Source organism: Podarcis cretensis (genome assembly GCF_951804945.1).
Source record: "Podarcis cretensis genome assembly, chromosome: 10".
Classification (NCBI taxonomy): domain Eukaryota; kingdom Metazoa; phylum Chordata; class Lepidosauria; order Squamata; family Lacertidae; genus Podarcis; species Podarcis cretensis.
In genome coordinates this window covers 69,661,706-69,685,261 of record NC_137179.1, presented here as the reverse complement: position 1 = coordinate 69,685,261, position 23,556 = coordinate 69,661,706, and the positions used below count along the sequence as shown (strand labels likewise).

Here is a 23,556-nt window from a genome sequence, read left to right as displayed (position 1 = left end):
GTCATCAGCAAATTTTTCTCAGGATGCCCTTGAGTCCATCACCCAAGTCGTTGATAAAGATGTTGAATAAGACCAGGCCCAAGACAGAACCCTGTGGCACCCCACTAGTCACTCTTCTCCAGGATGAAGAGTAACCATTGATGAGCACCCTTTGGGTTCGGTCAGTCAGCCAGTTACAAATCCACTGAGTGGTAGCATAGTCAAGACCGCATTTTACCAGCTTCTTTACAAGAATATCATGGGGCACCTTGTCAAATGCCTTGCTGAAATCAAGGTAGGCTACATCCACTGCGTTACCTTCATCTACCAGGCTTGCAATTCTGTCAAAAAACGATATCAGGTTCGTCTGACATGACTTATTTTTCACACAGCATTCCTTTCTAGGTGCTCACAGACTGTTTGCTTAATGATCTGCTCCAGAATCTTCCCTGATATTGATGTCAGACTGACTGGGCGGTAATTATTTGGGTCCTCTCTTTCCCCCTTTTTGAAAATAGGGGGAAATTTGCCCTCCTACAGTCTGCCGGGACTTCGCCTGTTCTCCAGGAATTCTCATGATGACTGCCAGTGGTTCTGAGATCACATCTGCCAGTTCTTTTAATACTCTTGGATGCAGTTCATCTGGCCCTGGAGACTTGAATACATCTAAACTAGCCAAGTATTCTTGTACTATCTCCTTAGTTATTCTTGGCTGTGTTTCCTCTGCTGAATCATTTGCTCCAAATTCTTCAGGTCGGGCATTGTTTTCTTTATCAGAGAAGACTGAGGCAAAGAAGGCATTGAGGAGTTCAGCCCTTTCTGTGTCCCCTGTTTGCATTTCACCATCTTCTCCTCTGAGTGACCCCACTGTTTCTTTGTTCTTCCTTTTGCTACGAACATACCCATAAAAGCCTTTTTTGTTGCTTTTAACCTCTCTAGCAAGCCTGAGTTCATTCTGTGCTTTAGCTTTTCTGACTTTGTGTCTACACGTGCTGGCTATTTGTTTGAATTCCTCTTTGGTGGTTTCCCCCCTTTTCCATTTTTTGTACACATCCTTTTTTAATCTTAACTCAGTTAAAAGTTCTTTAGATAGCCACCCTGGCTTCTTTAGGCACCTTCCATGTTTCCGTCTCATTGGTATTGCCTGAAGTTGTGCTTTTACTATCTCCCTCTTAACAAACTCCCAGCCATCATGAACTCCCTTTCCTTTTAGTATTACTGTCCATGGGATCTCACCCAGCACTTCCCTAAGTTTTATGAAGTCGGCTTTCTTAAAGTCAAGAAATTGAGTCCTAGTATGCTTGGCTGCTCCTTTCCACTGTATAGTAAACTTCAGAAGAGCATGATCACTCGCGCCTAATGATCCTTCCACTTCTACCCCACTAACCAGGTCATCAACATTGGTTAGGACCAGATCTAAAATGGCTGTTCCTCTTGTTGCTTCTCCCACAATCTTGTTTTTCACACGACCAACCAGATGCACATGGGAAGCTCAGGAGCAGGAAGTGAGGGCAAAATAACTCTCCACTGTTGTAACCCAGCAGAGGCACCAGTTTATGAGGAGCCTGACGTTGTACAGTGGTACCTCTGGTTACGAACTTAATTCGTTCCAGAGGTCCGTTCTTAACCTGAAACCATTCTTAACCCGAGGTACCACTTTAGCTAATGGGGCCTCCTGCTGCCACCTCCGCCGTGCAATTTCTGTTCTCATCCTGAGGTAAAGTTCAGAATAACTGCTCAATAAACAGCTGATGTAGAATAACCTCCTTGTAAAACTTTGTGCAAACAAATCAGGATGACTGCTCCATAAACAAGTCATCTGGAAATGACCTCTGGCTGTTTCCAGCCAGGTGTTTATGGTGAGTTTATGCTCACGTATGCAAGGTTTCTTTTTAATATTCACTCATTTTGAGCATAAACATGGGAGTCTCCCTTCAGCTTTAATCAAGATTTACCCTTTCCGTGGGTGGGGGGGGGAGATGTTTTTAAAAACCTGTTTCCAATTACTTGTTTACAATATCTGAATCATCCGTTCACGATATTAACCCTTCCATTCTGAACCTTCCTCTATAATGCGGCTGGAGGTCGCAGTAAATTCAAATTAGTCTAAGAAACGAACATGAATGAAAAGCCACTCACCGTTTTCAGACTGCCACCACTTCTTTCGATCTGGCTCAAAAGTTGTGATAACATTTTCAATTAAGTGACTCTCAGCCTGGAAAACTGGATTATACGGGTATCTGGAATCACAGGTGAAACATTTCTGCTCACCCTAGAAAAAGAATGGTCGGCAACATGGATGGTTATTATGGCTACCAGTAACTCGTGCCCAGTGGACAACTGAAGCAGCAGTACAGGATTAGACAGCAAGCAACATCAACTACAGTGGTACCTCGGGTTAAGTACTTAATTCGTTCCAGAGGTCTGTTCTTAACCTGAAACTGTACTTAACCTGAAGCACCACTTTAGCTAAGGGGGCTTCCTGCTGCCGCTGTGCCGCCGGAGCATAATTTCTGTTCTCATCCTGAAGCAAAGTTCTTAACCTGAGGTACTCTTTCTGGGTTGGCAGAGTCTGTAACCTGAAGCGTCTGTAACCTGAAGCATATGTAACCCAAGGTACCACTGTACTGACATTATTGAGATGCTATTCTGAGAACTGGGAAGCATCTAAGTTAGCTCTGAGCATCGGAGATCTTTGGAGAAATGAAGGAAGGAATGGGGAGATGGACCGTACATAGCGGGCTTCCTAGATTGCAAACAGAGGCAAGAGGTTGCTTTAAGTGTTTGGGATGGATGGGGTTAATCTGCCTTCTAGAAATATGAAAGGGATAAATCTGACCAACAACCCCCCCTCCCAGTGAGAGAAGGGGGCACTGAAGCCCAGATAAGAGATTAGACCGGTCCTTGTTCACTAATTCTCCTTTCTCCAGTACTGATATCTATGAACCGGCCTGTACAGAGGGAAGTACAGTGGTGCCTCGCAAGACGAAATTAATCCGTTCCGCGAGTCTCTTCGTCTAGCGGTTTTTTCGTCTTGCGAAGCAAGCCCATTGACGGCTTAGCGGATTAGCGCTATTAGCGGCTTTTAGCGGCTTATCGGATAAGCAGATAAGCAGCTTAGCGGCTTAGAAAAAGGGGGGGGGAGGAAAAAAACCCGCAGGAACTTGCAAGACATTTTCATCTTGCAAAGCAAGCCCATAGGAAATTCGTTTTGCGAAGCACCTCCAAAACGGAAAACCCTTTCGTCTAGCGGGTTTTCCGTCTTGCGAGGCATTCGTCTTGCGGGGCACCACTGTAGCTTAGCCGGGGATATTTATCTGCTGCCAAACAGTATAGGAAATACTGAAATTTGTTGCTTGGAGTTCATAGAGAAAGTTCTATTGTATGCAGTGGGGCTTAGTACTGAATACGCTTAAAGCTACAGTCCTATGCACACTTACTTAAGCGTATACACCACTGAAACCAATAGGGCTTAATATTTCTGAATAAACATGCATCAGATCAGGCTGCAAACAGCAACAGCCTCAGTTATACTTGACCTCAGACAGGAAGTCTGAGCCCTGATTAAAAGGTAAAAGGACTGCTGACCATTAGGTCCAGTCGTGGCCGACTCTGGGGTTGCGGCACTCATCTCGCTTTACTGGCCAAGGGAGCCGGTGTACAGCTTCCGGGTCATGTGGCCAGCATGACTAAGCCGCTTCTGGCGAACCAGAGCAGCGCACGGAAACACCGTTTACCTTCCCGCTGGAGCAGTACCTATTTATCTACTTGCACTTTGACATGCTTTCGAACTGCTAGGTTGGCAGGAGCAGGGACCGAGCAACAGGAGCTCACCCCGTCACGGGGATTCGAACCGCCGACGTTCATATCGGCAAGTCCTAGGCTCTGTGGTTTAACCCACAGCGCCACCCGCGTCCCTGAGCCCTGATTACAACTTGTTATAAGGGGCAGGGGAGATGCCTATACAGTGGTACCTCAGGTTAAGTACTTAATTCGTTCCGGAGGTCCGTTCTTAACCTGAAACCATTCTTAACCTGAAGCACCACTTTAGCTAATGAGGCCTCCTGCTGCCACTGCCGTGTGATTTCTGTTCTCATCCTGAGGCAAAGTTCTTAACCCGAGGTACTATTTTTGCGTTAGCGGAGTCTGTAACCTGAAGCAAATGTAACCTGAAGCGTATGTAACACGAGGTACCACTGTATTGTAGCTGAGGATGATTAAAAAACAACAACCCTTCAGTGCTCCTAGTCCAAACAGGAGAATTAAGGATTTGTCATAAGATCAACTACGGTTTTCTTATCTCAACTTTTTTTCTCTCTCTCTTTTTTTGGAAAGAGTTAAAAGTTTAAAGTGGTGACAAATGATTGAGTGTCAGACCGCGTAGGAAGCCACTTGCCTTGAAGTCAGGCAGAGTTTAGGGAAGAAATTCCTTTATGACAAATTAAAAGCATTCAAGGATGATTAATGCGATGCAGCAAAATTTAAATGTATGGATTATTCAAGGATGAATAAGAGGAAAGCCTCTTTAACAAGTTTAGGCTTTGATTGTCAAAATGCCTTCTAGATAATAGTTTTAATCATGCAAGCACCAATAACATATTTACGAGTATGGTTCTGATTTAGTGGTTTTCATGATTACGCTGAAAATTATCTGGCATTAAAGGGAAAAGACTATATAGGATCCTGCGTGGTCCGTGGAGCCTTTATGGCAGGGGAAGCCAACATGGTGCCCTCCAGATGCCATGGACTACAATCCCCATCATTCCTGGCCGCTGGCCATGCTAACTTGGGCTGATGGGAATTGTAGTCCAAAACACCTGGCGGGCGCCGAATTGCCCTACCCCTACTGTATGGAGCTTCGGAGCCCAGTGAATATATTTCAAGGTTTGCATATAATCAAAGCATTAAACAGTTTGTTCGTGTGTGTCAGGCCTAAAGGTAAAGGTAAAGGTACCCCTGCCCGTACGGGCCAGTCTTGACAGACTCTGGGGTTGTGCGCCCATTTCACTTAAGAGGCCAGGGGCCAGCACTGTCCGGAGACACTTCCGGGTCACGTGGCCAGCGTGACATCGCTGCTCTGGCCAGAGCCAGAGCCAGAGCCAGAGCCACACACGGAAACGCCGTTTACCTTCCCGCTGGTAAGCGGTCCCTATTTATCTACTTGCACCCGGAGGTGCTTTCGAACTGCTAGGTTGGCAGGCGCTGGGACCGAGCAGCGGGAGCGCACCCCGCCGCAGGGATTCGAACCGCCGACCTTTCGATCGGCAAGCCCTAGGCGCTGAGGCTTTAACCCACAGCGCCACCTGCGTCCCATGTGTCAGGCCTAGGCTGGCTAAATACAAAAGAGACGAGCATCCCACACCTTTTTAAATTCCTGCTTCAGTTATTGAAAATAAAGTGCTTCAGTTATTGAAAATAAGTGGCATTAGCAATAAAGTTAAAAAGAGTATGCAAAAATGAATTGATAATGGGTGAAAACATAGAGTTTTAACATGTTAAGATATAGAGTTAAGATAAATGAAAGAGGGTAAGGATTTGCTGATTTGATTATATTAATGGGAATACAAAAAGGGGAGGTGCGAGGAGGTCAAAGAAACAAGCTAATGAGTTTAAAGTTATAAAAAAGTGGATTTGTTTTAACTTCTTTTTTGTTTATTTTTCTTGTTTTCTGTATTTTATATTTTTATCTGAGAGTTTTTTCTTTTTTTGTTTTACTATGTATTTTTGTATTTATGACTCTGTAAAATCTTAATAAATATTCTTAAAAAATAATAATATATAAATTCCTGCTTTAGCACAGATATTAAAGGTGCAGAAATCCTGCCGTCTTTTGCAACTGGTCATTCTTATTCTGTTTATTTTTTTTTAAGTAAATTTTATTAGCATTTTCCACACAGCAGGCAAAAAAAAAAAAAAACGAAAAATAACAATACACAAAACACAAAAACAAACATAGGGAAAACAAATCCAAATCTTACAAATTAATAGTACAAACGCTAAAAAGGAAAACAAACGTTGACTTCCACCAATCCCACAGCACCTCCTTTACCTCTCATTGTATCTTCCTGTTTTCCTTATCATCTCGATCCTAGCATCTATATATATATCCCTCTTTCTTATCCTCTCACTTCACAAGGTTATTGCAGACTCAGCCAGATTTCTGTCCTCGAACCTTGTCTTTTAAGGTATTCGTTTAGGCACTCCCATTCCTTTTTCACTACACTTTTTGGTTTTTGTCTTATTATATCTGTCAGTTTGGCTAACTCTAAGTATGGTCACCCTTTTTCAGGCCTCAGGTGCATTAATTTAAATTCAGCCTTAGTTTCGGTTCTTCTGTCTAAACCAGGAATGAGGAAACATTGGCTATTGCCAGACTCCAGCTCCTATCAGAAAAGGTCCATGGCTAACAGTCAGTGAAAGTCTTACCTGCAACGAATTTATCTAGCTCTTTTAAAAGCTGTGTAAGCTATTGACCATCATCTCCACCTCTTGCAGTAGTAAATTCTGTATGTTAATGATATACTAGCATGAAATACTACGATATTTCCTCTGTTCTAAGCCTACCGCCCATCAATTAAATTGGGCACAATTGAGACCGCATTTTCTGACAGCAAATATACTGACAGTCGTCCAATGAATTGATCATTAGTAGGTTTGCTCTTGGTGCTGGAGGAGACTCTTGAGAGTCCCATGGACTGCAAGAAGATCAAACCTCTCCATTCTGAAGGAAATCAGCCCTGAGTGCTCACTGGAAGGACAGATTGTGAAGCTGAGGCTCCAGTACTTTGGCCACCTCATAAGAAGAGAAGACTCCCTGGAGAAGACCCTGATGTTGGGAAAGATGGAGGGCACAAGGAGAAGGGGGCGACAGAGGACGAGATGGTTGGATAGTGTTTTCGAGGTTACCAGCATGAGTCTGACCAAGCTGCAGGGGGCAGTGGAGGACAGGAGTGCCTGGCTTTCTCTGGTCCATGGGGTCACGAAGAGTCGGACACGACTAAACGACTAAACAACAACAAAGGTTTGCTCTTTAAAGGGGGGGGGGGAGAATCACACTTCAAAGAACTAGTGGTTCCCCCCTTCCCCGCCTCCTTTTTCAGGTTATTTTAGGTAATATGCGTGCACAGCATATGTTCCCATGGGCTGTTGTGTTCTGTGTGGACATAAAACTCAGTGCGTTGAAAACAAACATTAGCACAGCCACGAGTACTGTAGGCACAACCCGGGCATGAGACGTATTGCAACTGCCTCTTGCATTTTAGCACCATTCGGTTTTCAGTCCTATTTATAGGACTGTGACACCAAATGAGCATTTGCAAAAGGGGGCGTCCCTCAGCCTGCAGGTGTGCATAGACAGGTATTACCTGGTACTACCTCCTTCTAAGCAAAAGGTAATGTGACAAGCATCTGCATGCCTGCTTAGCAAAGTTTACCAGGTAGCACTGATTCCTGAGCTCGCAAGCCCTCTTGCAAATGGTTTGTTTTCTTTTGCTCTTTTAACCACGCTGAAGGGGAAAAAAATCAATACAGGGTTTTAATCTAGCAGAAATTATAAATTTCCAACACCCCTGATCTAATCATAAGCTCTAATGCATATGTAAGTTCAGCGCTGTAGATGAAGCATTTCACTTCGAAGAAAACTCTGCAAGTATTCCAAACCGCTTCAGCAGTTTTGGTCACAACGCTGTGTACTTCTGAATAATGCAAAAATAAATAGGGATTTCAACAAAGCATCGAAACAAACTGGACAAGACAAGACAGGTTGTCAGGCAGGTTGTGGAAGCAGTGAGCATTTTCCCAATCAAACTCACTTTAGAAAAGCTTCCCCCTTCCAAAAATCATTTGCTGTGCAGCTGAGACCGGGGACAGTTTTCAGCCAGGGACCCGCAATGTCATCGTTAGGCAGTCTTTGGAACAGCAGGACACATGGCGCTGGGGGATGGGGAGCTCAGATGCAAAACTGGGTGACTCCTCTGCACAAACAGCTACATCCCAGCCGCACAAAGGTACACACACACACACACACACACACACACACCATTCTCCATCCAGGCCAACAAAGCATCGAAACAAACCGGACAAGACAAGACAAGACAGGTTGTCAGGCAGGTTGTGGAAGCAGTGACCATTTTCCTAATCAAACTCAAGAAGCTCCCCACATGCTCTTAGAAAGCCGGTTTAAAGAAGGCGTAATGGCTGGACTCTCTAGGGCAGACTTCTCTCTAGACTCTCTAGGGCAGACTTCCTCAAACTCGGCTCTCCAGATGTTTTTGGCCTACAACTCCTATGATCCCTAGCTAGGACCAGTGGTCAGGGATGATGGGAATTGTAGTCTCTGGAGGGCCGAGTTTGAGGAAGCCTGCTCTAGGGCTATTTCCCATTTAAACGTTGGAGCGATATATAAAATAAACTCACCTCCAGGTAGCCGATAATGCAGTATTTTTGAGGCTCAAACAGTCCGCACGTGGATGAAGCTGTTAGGCTGTCACCGCGACCCACAAGCAGGTCTCCGATAGGCTGGCGACAGAAACCATTTTCACAGGGATTCTGGCCAAGCAGGAAGTCTGTCAGCAGGGCTGTCCACAAAAGAAAGATGGAACATAGTAAATGTTATATGGACTGGCACTTATACGACAGCAATGAGCGAAGGCAGGGGCCTGCCAGGCTGGCACACGTCTTTATGATAATTTCCTCTCCGGGCAACCTCTAGCTGCCGAGGAGCTTCTTGTGTGCAGTTGTTGAGAATCCACCTTTCAAAGCACATGGCTTTAGGCTATGGGAAATAAGATCATCAGTCTGATAGCTCCTGGTCTCCGCGTTGGAATCTCGAAGAAAGCCGCAAATTCTGCACACCCAGAATACCTTTAAAGCACTTTCAAAGAGGTGTTGAAATTTTGGGAGGTTGGTTGGTTACAATGGAACGGTCTCGGGAGTGGGGTACACATTTTATTCTTTTTTATTTATTGTTATTACTTTGTCAAAATGGAAAATGAAAAGGAAGAACTTTCTGATAGTAAGAGCTGTTCGACAGTGGAATGTTTTCCCTCAGGAGGTTGTGGACTTTCCTTGCTTGAAGGTTTTAAGCAGAGGCTGGATGGTCAACTGTCATGGATGTTTTAGATGAGATCTCTGCATTGCAGGCATTTTGACTAGATTACCCTTGTGGGTCCCTTCCAATTTTATGATTCTATGAAATCTCGAGGGCTCTTTTTGTGTGGGGAGGTGCAAACCACATTTAGTGTGCTTCTTTTTAGCTTTCAGCAACCTGTGAAGGGCACTAGGAAATGTTTTTTTTTATCTCCAAACAAAACTCAAAAGTTCAGTCTCCTATGGAGAGAAATAACGTATTTTTCCATGTATTAGATGAGGTTTTTTGACAAAAAATCATGTCAAAAAACTGGGGTTGTCCAATACACGGATAGTGGCATGGGGCATGCCTGCCAACCAGCAAGCTGGTGGGAGCGCAACTTCCCCCGATGCTGCCACGAGCGGGAAACCATCTAGGGCATGTTTGCGTGGGGGGAGAAGCTCAACAACTTTGGGCCATCTCCCCTCATTTTCTTAAAATTGAGTCCCCCAAAATAGGGGGGGTGTGTCTTATACATGGGGGTGTCTTATAGACAGAAATATATGGTAATAAGCCACAGTTTAATACTTTAGTAAAGGTAAAGGTACCCCTGCCCGTATGGGCCAGTCTTGCCAGACTCTAGGGTTGTGCGCTCATCTCACTCTATAGGCTGGGAGCCAGCGCTGTCCGCAGACACTTCCGGGTCACATGGCCAGCGTGACATCGCTGCTCTGGCGAGCCAGAGTCGCATACGGAAACGCCGTTTACCTTCCCGCTGGTAAGCGGTCCCTATTTATCTACTTGCACCCGGGGTGCTTTCGAACTGCTAGGTTGGCAGGCGCTGGGACCGAACACCCCGCCGCGGGGATTCGAACCGCCGACCATGCGATCGGCAAGTCCTGTTTAGTACTTTACATGTGCTTTAATATGTATAACTGATAGGTACCGTATTTTTCGCTCTATAGGACACACCCGACCATAGGATGCACCTTGTTTTAGAGGGGGAGAACAAGAAAAAAAAAATCTCTCCCTCTCTGCGCAGTGCCCCTTCAGCAAAGCGGCAGGAGAAACGGAAACCGACCCCTCTTGCTCTCCAGGCTTCAGTGATAGCAACGCCAAGCCTCCGGAGCACGGCAGGAGCGCTCCCACTGTGCTTTGGAGGCTTCGCGTTGCTATCGCTGAAGCCATGGAGCCTGCATTCGCTCCATAAGACGCACACACATTTCCCCTTAATTTTTGGAGGGGGAAAAGTGTGTCCTATAGAGCAAAAAAATACGGTATGTTTTTTAGCTGTATCTGTGCTTAGCTCATGCCGTGAGCCATCTTGGGTCCTGCACCAGTGGCGTAGCGTGGGTTGTCAGCACCCGGGGCAAGGCAAGTAATTTGCGCCCCCTAACCCATGGATTTGTGCCCCCTAACCCTAACCCCCAGATGTTGCGCCCGGTGCGGCTGGCCCCCCCTGCACCCCCCACGCTACGCCACTGTCCTGCACTGGGAGAAAGGTGAGGTATAAAACAAACAAACAAACAAACAAACAAATGTGCATGGAATTAATCTGATACGGTCTTCCCTATAAGGTAGCTAAAACATGCAAGTATGTGGTACCCTCTGCCTTCTGATCTTTCTAAAAAAAAAACCTGCACCCATGCCTGATTTATCATCATGTATGACAGGAATGAAGAACCTGTAGCCCTTCAGATGTTGTTATCCTTCAACTTCAAAACATTCCCTGCTAATGGCCAGTGTGAAGTCTACAATGAAGTCTGGGCTCTGATCTTCAACGAGGAGGAGAATAAACAAACCTCAACCGTTAGATTTCCGGAGATGTGAAATGTAATAAACGGCATGACAAAAACTTGACGGCAAGCCCACCATTCCCAAGGCTTCAACCGGTTCTAACTGAACCCCATAAATAACCACATTTTCCAAACACTGATTGAAGTTGGGAGAGCCCAGAAAAATGGAATCTAGTTGCTTTGGACAAAGACCTTGCCTGAAATGACTTTGAACATTTTTCTTCCACTGAGCTAACTTTCCTTTCAGGGATTTTGCTTGTTGAAACATGTTCTCAGTTGAAACACTGAACAGGTCTGGGGCCCTTACAGACTTCTTCTTCTTAGTGCTTCTTGGCTCAAATTGTTATGATGTGGCATGTGAGCGTCTTAGAAGTTTGTACAGGTTGCAAGGAAATCTAGAGATGTTTTTCATACAGTTTTAGAAACACCTGCTCCACGCTTATGATGAGATAAGCACAGAAGCTGCCAATTATTTTGTTTACTTCTCAAGAGACACTTCTGAAAGTCAACACTCTTTCCCACTGCATGTCTATCTGGGAGTCAAGTCCACTTTCCTGTTTTTTATCCATCTAAGGCCAGTTCTAATGCCAGGCAGCCTCGTTTGTCTCACAATAGTTGCTCAATTTTTTAAGGTAAAGGTAAAGGTACCCCTGCCCGTACGGGCCAGTCTTGAAAGACTCTGGGGTTGTGCGCCCATCTCACTCAAGAGGCCGGGGGCCAGCGCTGTCCGGAGACACTTCCGGGTCACGTGGCCAGTGTGACAAAGCTGCATCTGGCGAGCCAGCGCAGCACACGGAAACGGCGTTTACCTTCCCACCAGTAAGTGGTCCCTATTTATCTACTTGCACCCGGAGGTGCTTTCGAACTGCTAGGTTGGCAGGCGCTGGGACCGAGCAGCGGGAGCGCACCCCGCTGCGGGGATTCGAACCGCCGACCTTTCGATCGGCAAGCCCTAGGCGCTGAGGCTTTTACCCACAGCGCCACCCGCGTCCCGCTCAATTTTTTAGCACAAGGCTATTATTACTGCAAAGAGGATAGATGCAAAAGAACTGAAACAATACAGAAGGCAGCCTCCTAAACATTTATATTCTTTTTGAAAAAGGATTCTGCTACACATACTGTATAACAAGAAATGAAACCCAGGGTGTGGAATGGAAGGGATGAATGGAGCAAGACAGAGAGAAGCTGGCTCCGTTCTATGCAGAGCTAGGAGAGAAATTTTATGCAGCTTGCATTTCAACCTACCTACCGGTAATTTTCACCTTCCAAAACAATATGTTAAGTAAAACAGAACTATCTTTTGAAATCCGCACATCTTTGAATTTTGCAATGCAATTCTCCAGCCAATTAATTTGTACAAAAATGCATATACAGTGGTACCTCTGGTTAAGGACTTAATTCGTTCCGGAGGTCCGTCCTTAACCGGAAACTGTTCTTAACCTGAGGTACCACTTTAGCTAATGGGGCCTCCCGCTGCTGCTGCGCCACCGCTGCACGATTACTGTTCTCATCCTGAAGCCAAGTTCTTAACCTGAGGTACTACTTCCGGGATAAGCGGAGTCTGTAACCTGAAGCGTTTGTAACCTGAGGTACCACTGTACTAGGGTAAAGTGTATACAAAATGCATCTATTTGTGAAAATAACGTATGATGCATCTTATTAAGGAAAGCTGGTTTGCAAAAAGTGTGTATATTAGGCAAAGTTTCATAGAAAAATGTGCATTTTAGGAGACATTTGCACTAAAATGCTGATTAAATCTCTTGATGACTTTTTATTTTCTTCCTCTCTTTTTTAAATAGCAAACAGATCAGGAAATGTGGAGAACTGAATTTAAAATCGAAAAATAATAATAATGAAGAACTGAGAGAAACTGAACAGTATAGTATAGGACAAAGAACATAACTGAGGCGAAGTCAATGCCTGACCCTCATTCCAGACCCAGGGATCACTTGAGAGGCAAGTAAACTATGCAAGAAAGATCTGGGGACACAAATACCAAGAAAGCAGTACGAGGTAAGAGGAGACTAAAATAAGCAGCCAAATCTTTGGCTGCAGACCTCTAGGGCTTGAAAATAAGGACCCCGTAACCAGTCTGAAAAATTGTTTTCTAGAAAAACTAATAGAGGATTGACAAAAAGAAACTACATAGTAAGATGCGAAAGTGAGTACTGTATTTTTCACTCTATAAGACATAAGACGCACCTAGTTTTAGAGGAGGAGAACAAGAAAAAAGTGAAGTCAGAACAGCAAGGGGGATCGCTGCACAGCAAAAGCAGCAATCCCTCTTGCTGTTCTGGCTTCAGCGATAGCTGCGCAGCCTGCATTCGCTCCATAAGACGCACACACACATTTCCCCTTACTTTTTAGGAGGGGAAAAGTGCGTCTTATAAAGCGAAAAATACAGTAGTGAACAGTATCATTTTGGGTAAGTGCGTGCCACAGGACCAAAGTATGGAGGTTATCTGGGTTACTGCGTCAGGGAACGGGCAATGACACAGTGTGGGATAGGCAGGCAAGAGCACAGCATAGCCAGGTCCAAGAGTTCTCCTGACCCTGTTCAGTTGTGGCACAAAGCCCTGCTCCCCGTGTCCGTTGTGGCAGCCATCAATAAGTTACAGCACGGTGGGGGAATCAACGCTCACCTGACCTCTCCGTGTCTGAGTCACTGCTGCTGCTTACCAGGAAGGAGAGGGGCAGAGGCAAAGTGGCAGGGAGGTGACTTCCTGGTAAACAGCAGTGGCTCAAGCGCTGGAATGATTTTATATCTCCTCACAGACACAGATAAGTATGTGACCTGGTGTGTAGCACTCTTTGCCGCTAGGGAAATAATAGCCAAGATAGCCACCAATTGTAAAGGAGATGAATTTATTTGCCCCTATCTACATCAAGCTATATTCTATCTTTATCACCAAACTCTGAATATAATTGCACATTGTATTAATTAACATTTTAAAAAATATATTAGTGGCCATGTGACAATTTTAGCCTATAAATTCTACTGTTTAATGTCTTGGCCTGTATATTAAGGTACTTTTATAGCTCTGTTTGGGACGCGCGTGGTGCTGTGGGTTAAACCACAGAGTCTAGGGCTTGCCGATCAGAAGGTCAGCAGTTCGAATCCCCGCGACGGGGTGAGCTCCCATTGCTTGGTCCCTGCTCCTGCCAACCTAGCAGTTCGAAAGCATGTCAAAGTGCAAGTAGATAAATAGGTACTGCTCCGGCAGGAAGATAAACGGCATTTCTGTGCGCTGCTCTGGTTCACCAGAAGCGGCTTAATCATGCTGGCCACATGACCTGGAAGTTGTACGCCGGCTCCCTCAGCCAATAAAGCGAGATGAGCGTCGCAACCCCAGAGTCGGTCACGACTGGAGCTAATGGTCAGGGGTCCCTTTACCTTTACATCAAGAAATATTCTATCTTTATCCCCAAACACTGAATATAATTTCACATTGTATTAATTAACATTTTTTTTTAATATATTAGTGGCCATGTGACAATTTTAGCCTATAAATTTTATTGTTTAATGTCTTGACCTGTATATTAAGGTGCTGTAGGTAATGTCTTGATAATATAAATGTTTTAAATTTTTTGTATTACTCCAGCATATTTTCTTTTAATTGTTGAATGATTCTGTGTACATTGCAGCAGCCTTTGGCTATGTGCAATAAAACTGACTGACTGACTGACTAGTGGCATCCATGCTGCGGGCTGGTCACCCACGTTCCGAAAGAGCTGCAAATGGAGAGATAACAGGGAAAATGATGGAGTGTATTTAAAGTCCTTGAACTTACTGAGCTTGAAAAGGATGGCCAGCGGAAGCATTTTCTTGGTGGGCATCTTTCAGATCTAGACTAAAAACCGGCTGTTGTCCTTGTGACGTCCCCCTTTGCCTGAGCATCGGTGGTGGGACCTGCAATGGAAAACGTTCGTATGTTTAAGGCTTCCCAACATTATTATCATGTATTCAAAATCAGCGCTGCTTTTCTAGAAAAAGAGGTGCCGGAACTCACCATGAACGCCTCCCTTGATCTCTCAGAATGGCAATGGCGCCCATCTGAGAAGTGCCAGAACCGAGTTCTGATCCACCTCAATGCTCTGTCTATTTTAATTTCCCCCACCTCTGTTTGTTGCTATTACCGAAATTGGTAGGCTCTTGGAGGACCAGAAAAAAATTGCTTGGTGGCTGGGGGAGAGGACCAGGGTCCTCAAACCAGGAGTTAGCAGTTGTTTAAAGGTAAAGGGACCCCTAACCATTAGGTCCAGTCATGGCCGACTCTGGGGTTGCGGCACTCATCCCGCTTTATTGGCCGAGGGAGCCAGTGTACAGCTTCCGGGTCATGTGGCCAGCATGACTAAGCCACTTCTGGCGAACCAGAGCAGCGCACAGAAACACTGTTTACCTTCCCGCCGGAGTGGTACCTATTTATCTACTTGCACTTTGACATGCTTTTGAACTGCTAGGTGGGCAGGAGCAGGGACCGAGCAATGGGAGCTCACCCCATCACGGGGATTCAAACTGCCGACCTTCTGATCGGCAAGTCCTAGGCTCTGTGGTTTAACCCACAGCGCCACCTGCGTCCCCTAGCAGTTGTTTAAGTGATAGTAATTATTATTTTTCTTTTAAATGATAGCAAAGATATAATTGTACGTATAATAAACATATACAGTGGTACCTCGGGTTAAGTACTTAATTCATTCCGGAGGTCCGTTCTTAACCTGAAACTGTTCTTAACCTGAAGCACCACTTTAGCTAATGGGGCCTCCTGCTGCTGCTGCGCCGCCGGAGCACAATTTCTGTTCTCATCCTGAAGCAAAGTTCTTAACCCGAGATACTATTTCTGGATTAGCGGAGTCTGTAACCTGAAGCGTATGTAACCTGAAGTGTATGTAACCCGAGGTACCACTGTAGATTAATTTTGTGCAGACTTATCTTTATGCCCGAAATCTTTTAAGTACCTAGCTAAACTGCTGCTCAGCAGTCAGCTCCACTGAGTTCAATGGAGCTTACTCCCAGGAAAGTGTAAGAGATAGTGTAAGAGATAGGAGCTGGGTTAGTACATTGATTTTGTGCCTGCAAAATATTTTGTTATCTGCTTTGATTTTTTTCTAAAATCAAGCAGTGTATAAGTTACAGGACATAAATAAAAAGAAGTACCGGTAATAATAACACATCTAAAAATATGAATTTGACATCATGTTTAGTTTCCACACTGTCCCTGCTTTTTCTCCCATAGAGGTTTATATTGCATGGGCATAGATGGATTTCTGCACTGTTGGAAAGGAAATTCTTCTGCACATACAAACAGTGAGCCATGTGGTCCGGGAGTTATCCCTGAAAGTCTCATGAAGCTGCTACATTATAATTATTTAAATGTCTGTCCCACCCTTCCTAAGCCCACAGCTTGCCATCCAACCCAATTAAAAGCATTATGAAACTTTAAAACGTTTAAAAACACATTTTAACACAGCAATATATCCAAGCACAGTGGTTCTAAGCTAGCAGGAAACCCATTGCCTTTCAGCACCAAATGTGAACAGAAATGTCTTCAGAGATGGGGACAAACACAGCTCACCAGGGAGGGAGTTCCATCATTGGGATCCCACCACAGAGAAGGCCCTGCTGTAGGTCACAGCTCCCTAGGCAACACCCATTAGGCACATGACTAGTGGATGAGGTGGCCATTGGTGGCATGTCACATGACATTTCACACAATGACACCAAATCACTTGTCTTGCCATTTACAAATATAACCGTGAACCCAAGCAAGAGGCTAGTTCTTTCAACATGCAGATCTCTTAAATTTAATAGTAAAATAGTCTTATTATTTAATCTTACTAGAAAATCATCCCATTCTAGGCATGAAAGTGTTCAAGGATCTGGAAAGTGAGCGAGGTCCCAAAGAAAGAGGACTGGCATCTTAAATTGACAGAATATGCACAACTTGCAGATTTAACATATAGAAGAAGAGAGCAAGAAGAACATACATTTAAAGAAGATTGGAAATCATTTATTGAGTATATGGAAAATGACTGCGTACAGCTGAAAACACTGGCAGCATTAAGATAAATTCAACAGAGTAAAGAATTCTGGGTGGATGTAAAAGTGGAAAATTGATTTGAATAGTTATACTAAAATATGCAAGGATGTAGGATATGAAAAATGAACCATGGGAAAAAAAGAAGGGAAGTCATTGGGTATTTTAAAGTTTGCAAAATGCTTATTTGAAATTGTAAAACAGAAAATTTAATAAAAAATATTATTAAAAAAGAAAGTGTTCAAAGATTTCTTAAAAGCAGAATGGATGTCAATAAATTTCAAGCGAGGGAAAGAAAGCCACACACAAAATATTCATTATTATATATTGAAACAAATGGAGACGTTGTTCTGATGGGGAACCATGCAAATGCTTGAGTTCTCAAGCCTAGAACTGATAGATGAATCAGAATGGCAATACTAAAGCAAAAGCAGTGTTATTAATTACAGTGATACAATACTTCTGCACCACACAAAGAGAAAAATGCAAAATGACCCCTGTCAAAGTCGCATGTGATGGATAAAGGCATTTCTAACTGAACTCCAGCTTCTTCTACAAGTTTATATGTAGCTCTTGAGAACTCCTGGAACATTAATAAACATGTTAACTTTGTTCAAAAGGAAGCAAAAGATTCTTCCAGGAAACTTGTTGTATTTTTCAGTGGAAAGAAATAAGGACCACCACGAGAAAGTAATTATGTAATTTTTTTTGCTAAGATGAGGAATTGATTCCAATTGATTCAGAAAGGAGCATCCTTGCTCAGATAGGTGCACAGGATGGGTGCTAAGAATATAATACTTTCTTCCAAAGTATTTTTCTTTGTGGTGGGAGGAAAATTATTAACAGAAAACATGAGAACGTTATACTAGACTTTTCACTATCGCAGAACCACTGAGCACGAATGGCAAAATTACATTTGACAGAATAATGAGATCTCTACAACACTGGTCTTCAAGTGGTGGGCCAGAACCCGCAAGTGGATCTTGGCCTGATGCAAAGTGGATCACAACAAAACCACTACTCAACATTCAAATATATGGTAAAAGTTTAAGAAACGGGTCCCAAAACACATGTCTGGGTTTAAAGTGGGTTCTGGGTCTGAAAAGGTTGAAGACACCTGCTCTACAATATTAAGTTTTGAATCATTTTGGTCCTCATAGCACCATTTCTAAAAAAAAGTTTACAGCTATTGTGGCTAGTAATATTGAAACATAGCAAAGATTCCCCTCATAAGCTGGAAATCCAAAGGAAGTATCGTTGCAAAGTACCAAAGACCCAAGACTTTGTGCAGGACCACAACTGAACAACGTGGCAACGTTAGAAAGCTTGGTATGTCAGCTGTAACAATAAGTTTCTGCTACCTCGCTATCTCAAGCTGACATTTGACATTAAGATTCTTGTATGTCTAACAATACTTAGAACACAGCACAAGCTGGTGGTCATTAAAGTGTTCTCTCTCGTTATAGGAGAAGCTAGCTTAGCTGGCTTAATGCAGACATCCCATATTCCAACAACTCAGGAAGAACATTGAAGCTTACAAAATGTCTTACCTGGTCCTGGAATTATAAGCGATTGTAGAAACAGGTACGGCAAAATGAAGGCAGGGAAGTAAAGTCGTAAGTCTCAGATAGAGCTAAAAGAAAGAAAAGTGTTTTCCCCTCAGGCACCTGGGTGTAGATGAAAATGAGAGCTAGTCTAAAACCTGCCAAAGAGGTGATTTGTTAAGCTATCCTGCCTGAATTTTTTTGGCAAAAGCAGATGCGTGTATTGAAGACGGCATTAGATTCATCTGTAGGTATAGTGGGAGGTGTCATTACTTTCACTTAGTTATAGAAGTAATTAGGGGGAAACGCCATTGAAGCATGTGAATTAAGGTTTCCAGAACAGCACTAATAGATTTATAGCATATTATTCACTAACGGCCTCGAACCCGGCATTGCTCATGAATTCTAAGAAATTTTTAAAAATGTGTTTTGAAATCAGTGGTTAAAATCAGAGCACTTTGGGAAATGATCTATAACGAAATTAAGAAGGTCCTTAGGTGGACTTTTCCTAAGAAACCAGAGGCTTTTCTCTTGGGCATGGTTGGCCAATTGGTGTTAAAGAAGGATAGGATTTTCTTTATGTATGCCACTACAGCAGCAAGAATTCTACTGGCAAAGTATTGGAAGATGCAAGAACTACCTACTCTGGAAGAATGGCAAACAAAGGTGATGGACTTTATGGGACTGGCTGAGATGACGGGCAGAATCCGCGACCAGGGGAAGGAGACAGTGGAAGAGGACTGGAAGAAATTTAAAATATATCTTAAAAACTATTGCAAAATTGAGGAATGTTAAGATGTCAGGGGCTAAGAGGTAGAGAATTGCAGCAGTAACTAAAAAACTAAAGGAAATTTTATGAAAGGGAATTAAGACAATTGACTAAAGGGTTGCTAAAGAATCACTAAACAAGGATGCAGAGATGGGGAGGTATGGGGAAGTCAAAAGAAAGAAGGGTATGAAATGATGATTTTGAAGTTATATTGGTTTAATTGCTTTGTGTGTTTTGATTTTCTTGTTTTTCTTTTGTTTGTCTTGTTTTGTTTTTATTATGTGTTTGAAAAATGAATAAAAATTATTTAAAAATAAATAAATAAATAAAATCAGAGCACTTTGAAAGGTTCTGACCGTCATTGTGACTCAAAACGGCATCTAATTGTCCTAGATTAAAATCTGCTCCTTGATCTCAGGAATCATCATGCAAACTTTGGTTACGATCTCTTTAAGAGGGGTCCAAATGCTTAGTGAACAAACAAAAAACTTTCCAAAACCTATAGTAGATATGCATCTACAATATTAGACTAGCAGAAAGTTATTGGCGCTGCCTGGGAATTCCAAGAAACCCAAAAATCTGTGATTTTTAAATGGGTAGTGTAATTTGTGAGTGGAGGGGCTGTGTGGGTGCACATACATGCGCATGCGCACACACACACACACACTGATGCTCAGTGCATCTGTTGGCAACCAAACATAGGTGAAAACCCCCACCTCCTGCAGCCTTGTTTGTAACTGTCACACCAAAGTCAAATTTCAGTCCGCCATCTTGATTCAAAATGGTGCCCAATGTCCAAACGTAGACAAAGACCACCACCTCCACCTCGGGAACCTTTGTGCCAAGCTAGGTGACAAATAACTCAAGAGACATCCAGACTGGCACAATTGTGACCTGTCACACCGAAGAGGCAACAGAACTGTAGTCCCAACAACATCTTAGGATGGTACCATCTTGGCAGTCCTGTGTCAAATTCTCCATCGCTATAGTGTCATCAAATTTACTCTGTGTCCTTGCATTCTTATGTGTTCTGTGTTTCCTCACCTCTGCTGCACATGGAGAAGTCTCAATAGCTATGTAAATTGCATGTAGAGAGAAGTGAAATCCATGCTCCATAGGCCCCATAGATATTGCAGATTCTGTGGAAAACAACAAATTGCATTTTAAGCAATTTTGTTCTACAACAAAACCAACATCATTCAATAAGCATTACATTTTGCAGGAGTTTCAATAAACAGTGCTAAGAAATGGCAGTACTTAAAAAAATATGTAGTATTGTGTCAGGTCTCTTGATTATTACACCTCCTTCTAACTGAGCAAATGAAATGTTTCATACTGAGAAAAGGAGCATGAAATCCCCTTTGAAGATTCCCAAAGCGATTTCACACCTGGTATACAGGAGTCAACATGCTTAGAGAACATTTGTACAGGCAAATATACTCAGTATGACCTGCTGGAACAAGCCACACTCAGCCAATTTGCGCAGGTGGAGATATTTAAGGACAAGACCTTTAACAATAGAAAGAAGAGATTTCTGCAGATGATAAAATTATTTGTAAAATTGTCAGGAAACAGAAGAATACTGTTCCAGGGTCCAGTAGTTTTTGGATTTTTTTACTATTAAAAAAATTAACATTGAATAGTCTCCATTTATTGAACGACTGTGCCCCAGCAAAGAGTGTGGGGCTTTGCTAAGTGCCGGCTAACCATACCAGGAAGAGGCACCTGAAATTAGTAAAAAGTTGAGAGTGGGTGCTTTTGCTGGAAATCTCAAAGCTATTTTAAAGGCTAACAAAATGGAGAGACAGGACATAACTGTGAAACCATAAAGCTTGCCCCACAGGCTATTCCCCAACCCCAAATGGTTTTTGGATGATACCTTTTTCTACATTCAGCTACAGTAAAGCAGTAAATAACCTTATGTGCACCCTGCTTCTCTGAATGTTGAAAATTTCCAGGGGTGCAGAGCTTGCCCAGGTTTGGTTTCCACTGGAAGAAGGTCAATGGAAGATTATTGTATTATTTAAGTTCATTTTTTTGGTTGTTGTTTAGTCATTTGGTGTGTCCGACTCTTCGTGACCCCATGGACCAGAGCACGCCAGGCACTCCTGTATTCCACTGCCTCCCGCAGTTTGGTCAAACTCATGCTGGTAGCCTCGAGAACACTGTCCAACCATCTCGTTCTCTGTCGTCCCCTTCTCCTTGTGCCCTTCATCTTTCCCAACATCAGGGTCTTTTCCAGGGAGTCTTCTCTTCTCATGAGGTGGCCAAAGTATTGGAGCCTCAGAGTCAGGATCTGTTCTTCCAGTGAGCACTCAGGGCTGATTTCCTTCAGAATGGATAGGTTTGATCTTCTTGCAGTCTCCTCCAGCACCATAATTCAAAAGCATCAATTCTTCGGCAATCAGCCTTCTTTATGGTCCAGCTCTCACTTCATTTACACAAATACAAATTGAGCATAGGTAGACACTATCAAGCCGAAAGCCAATGCCACTGCCCCAAATCAGATTTCCAGATGACACCAAGCACCCTCAAAACATTGTTAGCTTTGGGCAGGCACCCCCAAACTTGGCCCGCCATCTGTTTTGGGACTACAATCCCCATCTTCTATGCCCACTGGTCCTGTTAGCTAGGGATGATGGGAGTTGTAGTCCCAAAACATCTGGAGGGCAGAGTTTGGGGATGCCTGGCTTTGGGCATCTTTAGCTAGTATATTCTGCAACATGTAATTGACACAACAGTGTAGCATCAAAGGTGGATTTATATGGCCCAGCTACACATCCTTGCAGTTTCTTAGTTATTCTGTGATGCTTCCTCAGTGTGCAACATTTGAGAGGTGCTCTTTCAACAAAGCACAACAAATGTGAGACAATCCCCCCCTTCCACCAGAACATTATAGACACTAAGGGATGGCTCGGTCGGTGTAGCATGCGACTCTTAATCTCAAAGTTGTGGGTTTGAGCGTTGCAGGGGGCCGGATTAGATGACCCTCTTGGTCCTTCTCTATTTATTTATTTATTTATTTATTTATTTATTTATTTGCTTGCTTGCTTGCTTGCTTGCTTGCATTTTCAAAAACAGGAACCCCCCTCCCCTCCCCCTGTCCCACTTACAACTTTGTACCAAATACAGCATGTGTACATAGACCATATGATTTCCCTTCCATCCTTTTCCTGGTTCCTTTGCTTTTCAACTACGGTACTCTGCATAATCCACATCTTTTTTTAATAATTGACCAATTTGTTATCTATTAAAAACTCTATCTATTTCAACTCTCCTGGATTTACTCGAGACCTGCTAAGCTATGTATTTGTTTATACTGGTTCTCGAAATATTCCATAAACATTTTCCATTCCTCCTTTTATTCCTTATCTTCATTTTCTCTTATCCTGTTCATCAGACCAGCCAGTTCAGCATATTCGAACATTTTACACTGCCATTCTTCCTTGTTCGCCACCTTTGTGCCAATAAGGTTCTAGCTGCGGCAGTGGCGAAGTGGTCCCTTCCAATTTGATTATTCTAAATGGCTAAGAGTTTGAATTGGGCCTCTTAAGCTAATGACCTCATCTTCCATGATTTGTGATATGAAAAGTTACAGGATTTCAGCAGGAAGCCCGACAACTTTGCAAGGACTATATAAAAACGAAGTCATTCTGGCCCCATTAACTCTCCTCAATCCCCTCCTAATCTTACATCAATACCAAGAGTTAAGAGAGTTTGGTGATTAAACTTTTAACTTTAGTCCCACTTAGGCCATGGATATTAAACTGGATTAAATGCCAAATCCTGGGGCTTAACTGATTTGTCAACGAGGCTATTGTTATAAGAATTCTAAGGTCTCCAAAATAGAATAAATGTTCATAAATGTAGAAGGCAAACCAATACGTAAGTATATAAAGCACGTGTCTGAAATACTACAGGGGAACAATCCTGAAGCCATTTTGACTTTCCCAAATTGACCTCAATTTTTTCTCTGCAAGGAAGAAGGATATGGAGAAAGGTTTCCAGTTGTCTTTGGACTGTAGGAGCTTACAAATCTGTGAAAATACAGCCAGGCAAGTATCTGTTAAGCTGAGCACACTATCAATATGCGTAAAAGATTCAGGAACTAAAGTATTTGCCATCTCAAAGGATTGGCCAGGCTACCCAGAAAATACAACCAAGAAAGGCATTATCAGGTATACTGGCAGACAGGAGAGAAGCAACACACTCACATTTCTGCTGGAGACCACCTCCTTCTGTGATGTATGTGTGATGTTTTTTGGGGGTAGCCTTGGGCTATGGGGTGGGCAATTTCAAAAGTCTTTATGGGGCTTGCGCACCCTTGTTCGGGGTTCTCCTCCCTCCTGCGTGTGGTGAGTGGGGA

General features: G+C 43.3%; 1 protein-coding gene across 3 annotated transcripts in view; it reads right to left on the bottom strand.

Moving 5' to 3' along the window:
- LAMB4 (laminin subunit beta 4) overlaps positions 1–23,556 on the bottom strand; it is an 80,961-nt gene that overhangs the window by 54,294 nt on the left and 3,111 nt on the right. The window contains exons 2-5 of one of the 3 annotated variants that reach the window (XM_079993532.1): positions 20,195–20,329; positions 14,634–14,752; positions 8,395–8,555; positions 2,119–2,251 (exon numbers count right to left, since the gene is read on the bottom strand). In XM_079993532.1, coding sequence (XP_079849658.1) covers positions 2,119–2,251; positions 8,395–8,555; positions 14,634–14,679 — 340 coding nt within the window. In that variant the 5' untranslated portion in view covers positions 14,680–14,752; positions 20,195–20,329. Of the gene's footprint in view, positions 1–2,118; positions 2,252–8,394; positions 8,556–14,633; positions 14,753–18,427; positions 18,631–20,194; positions 20,330–23,556 lie in introns of those variants that run through there. The other 2 variants (XM_079993533.1, XM_079993531.1) reach the window with 2 other exon arrangements.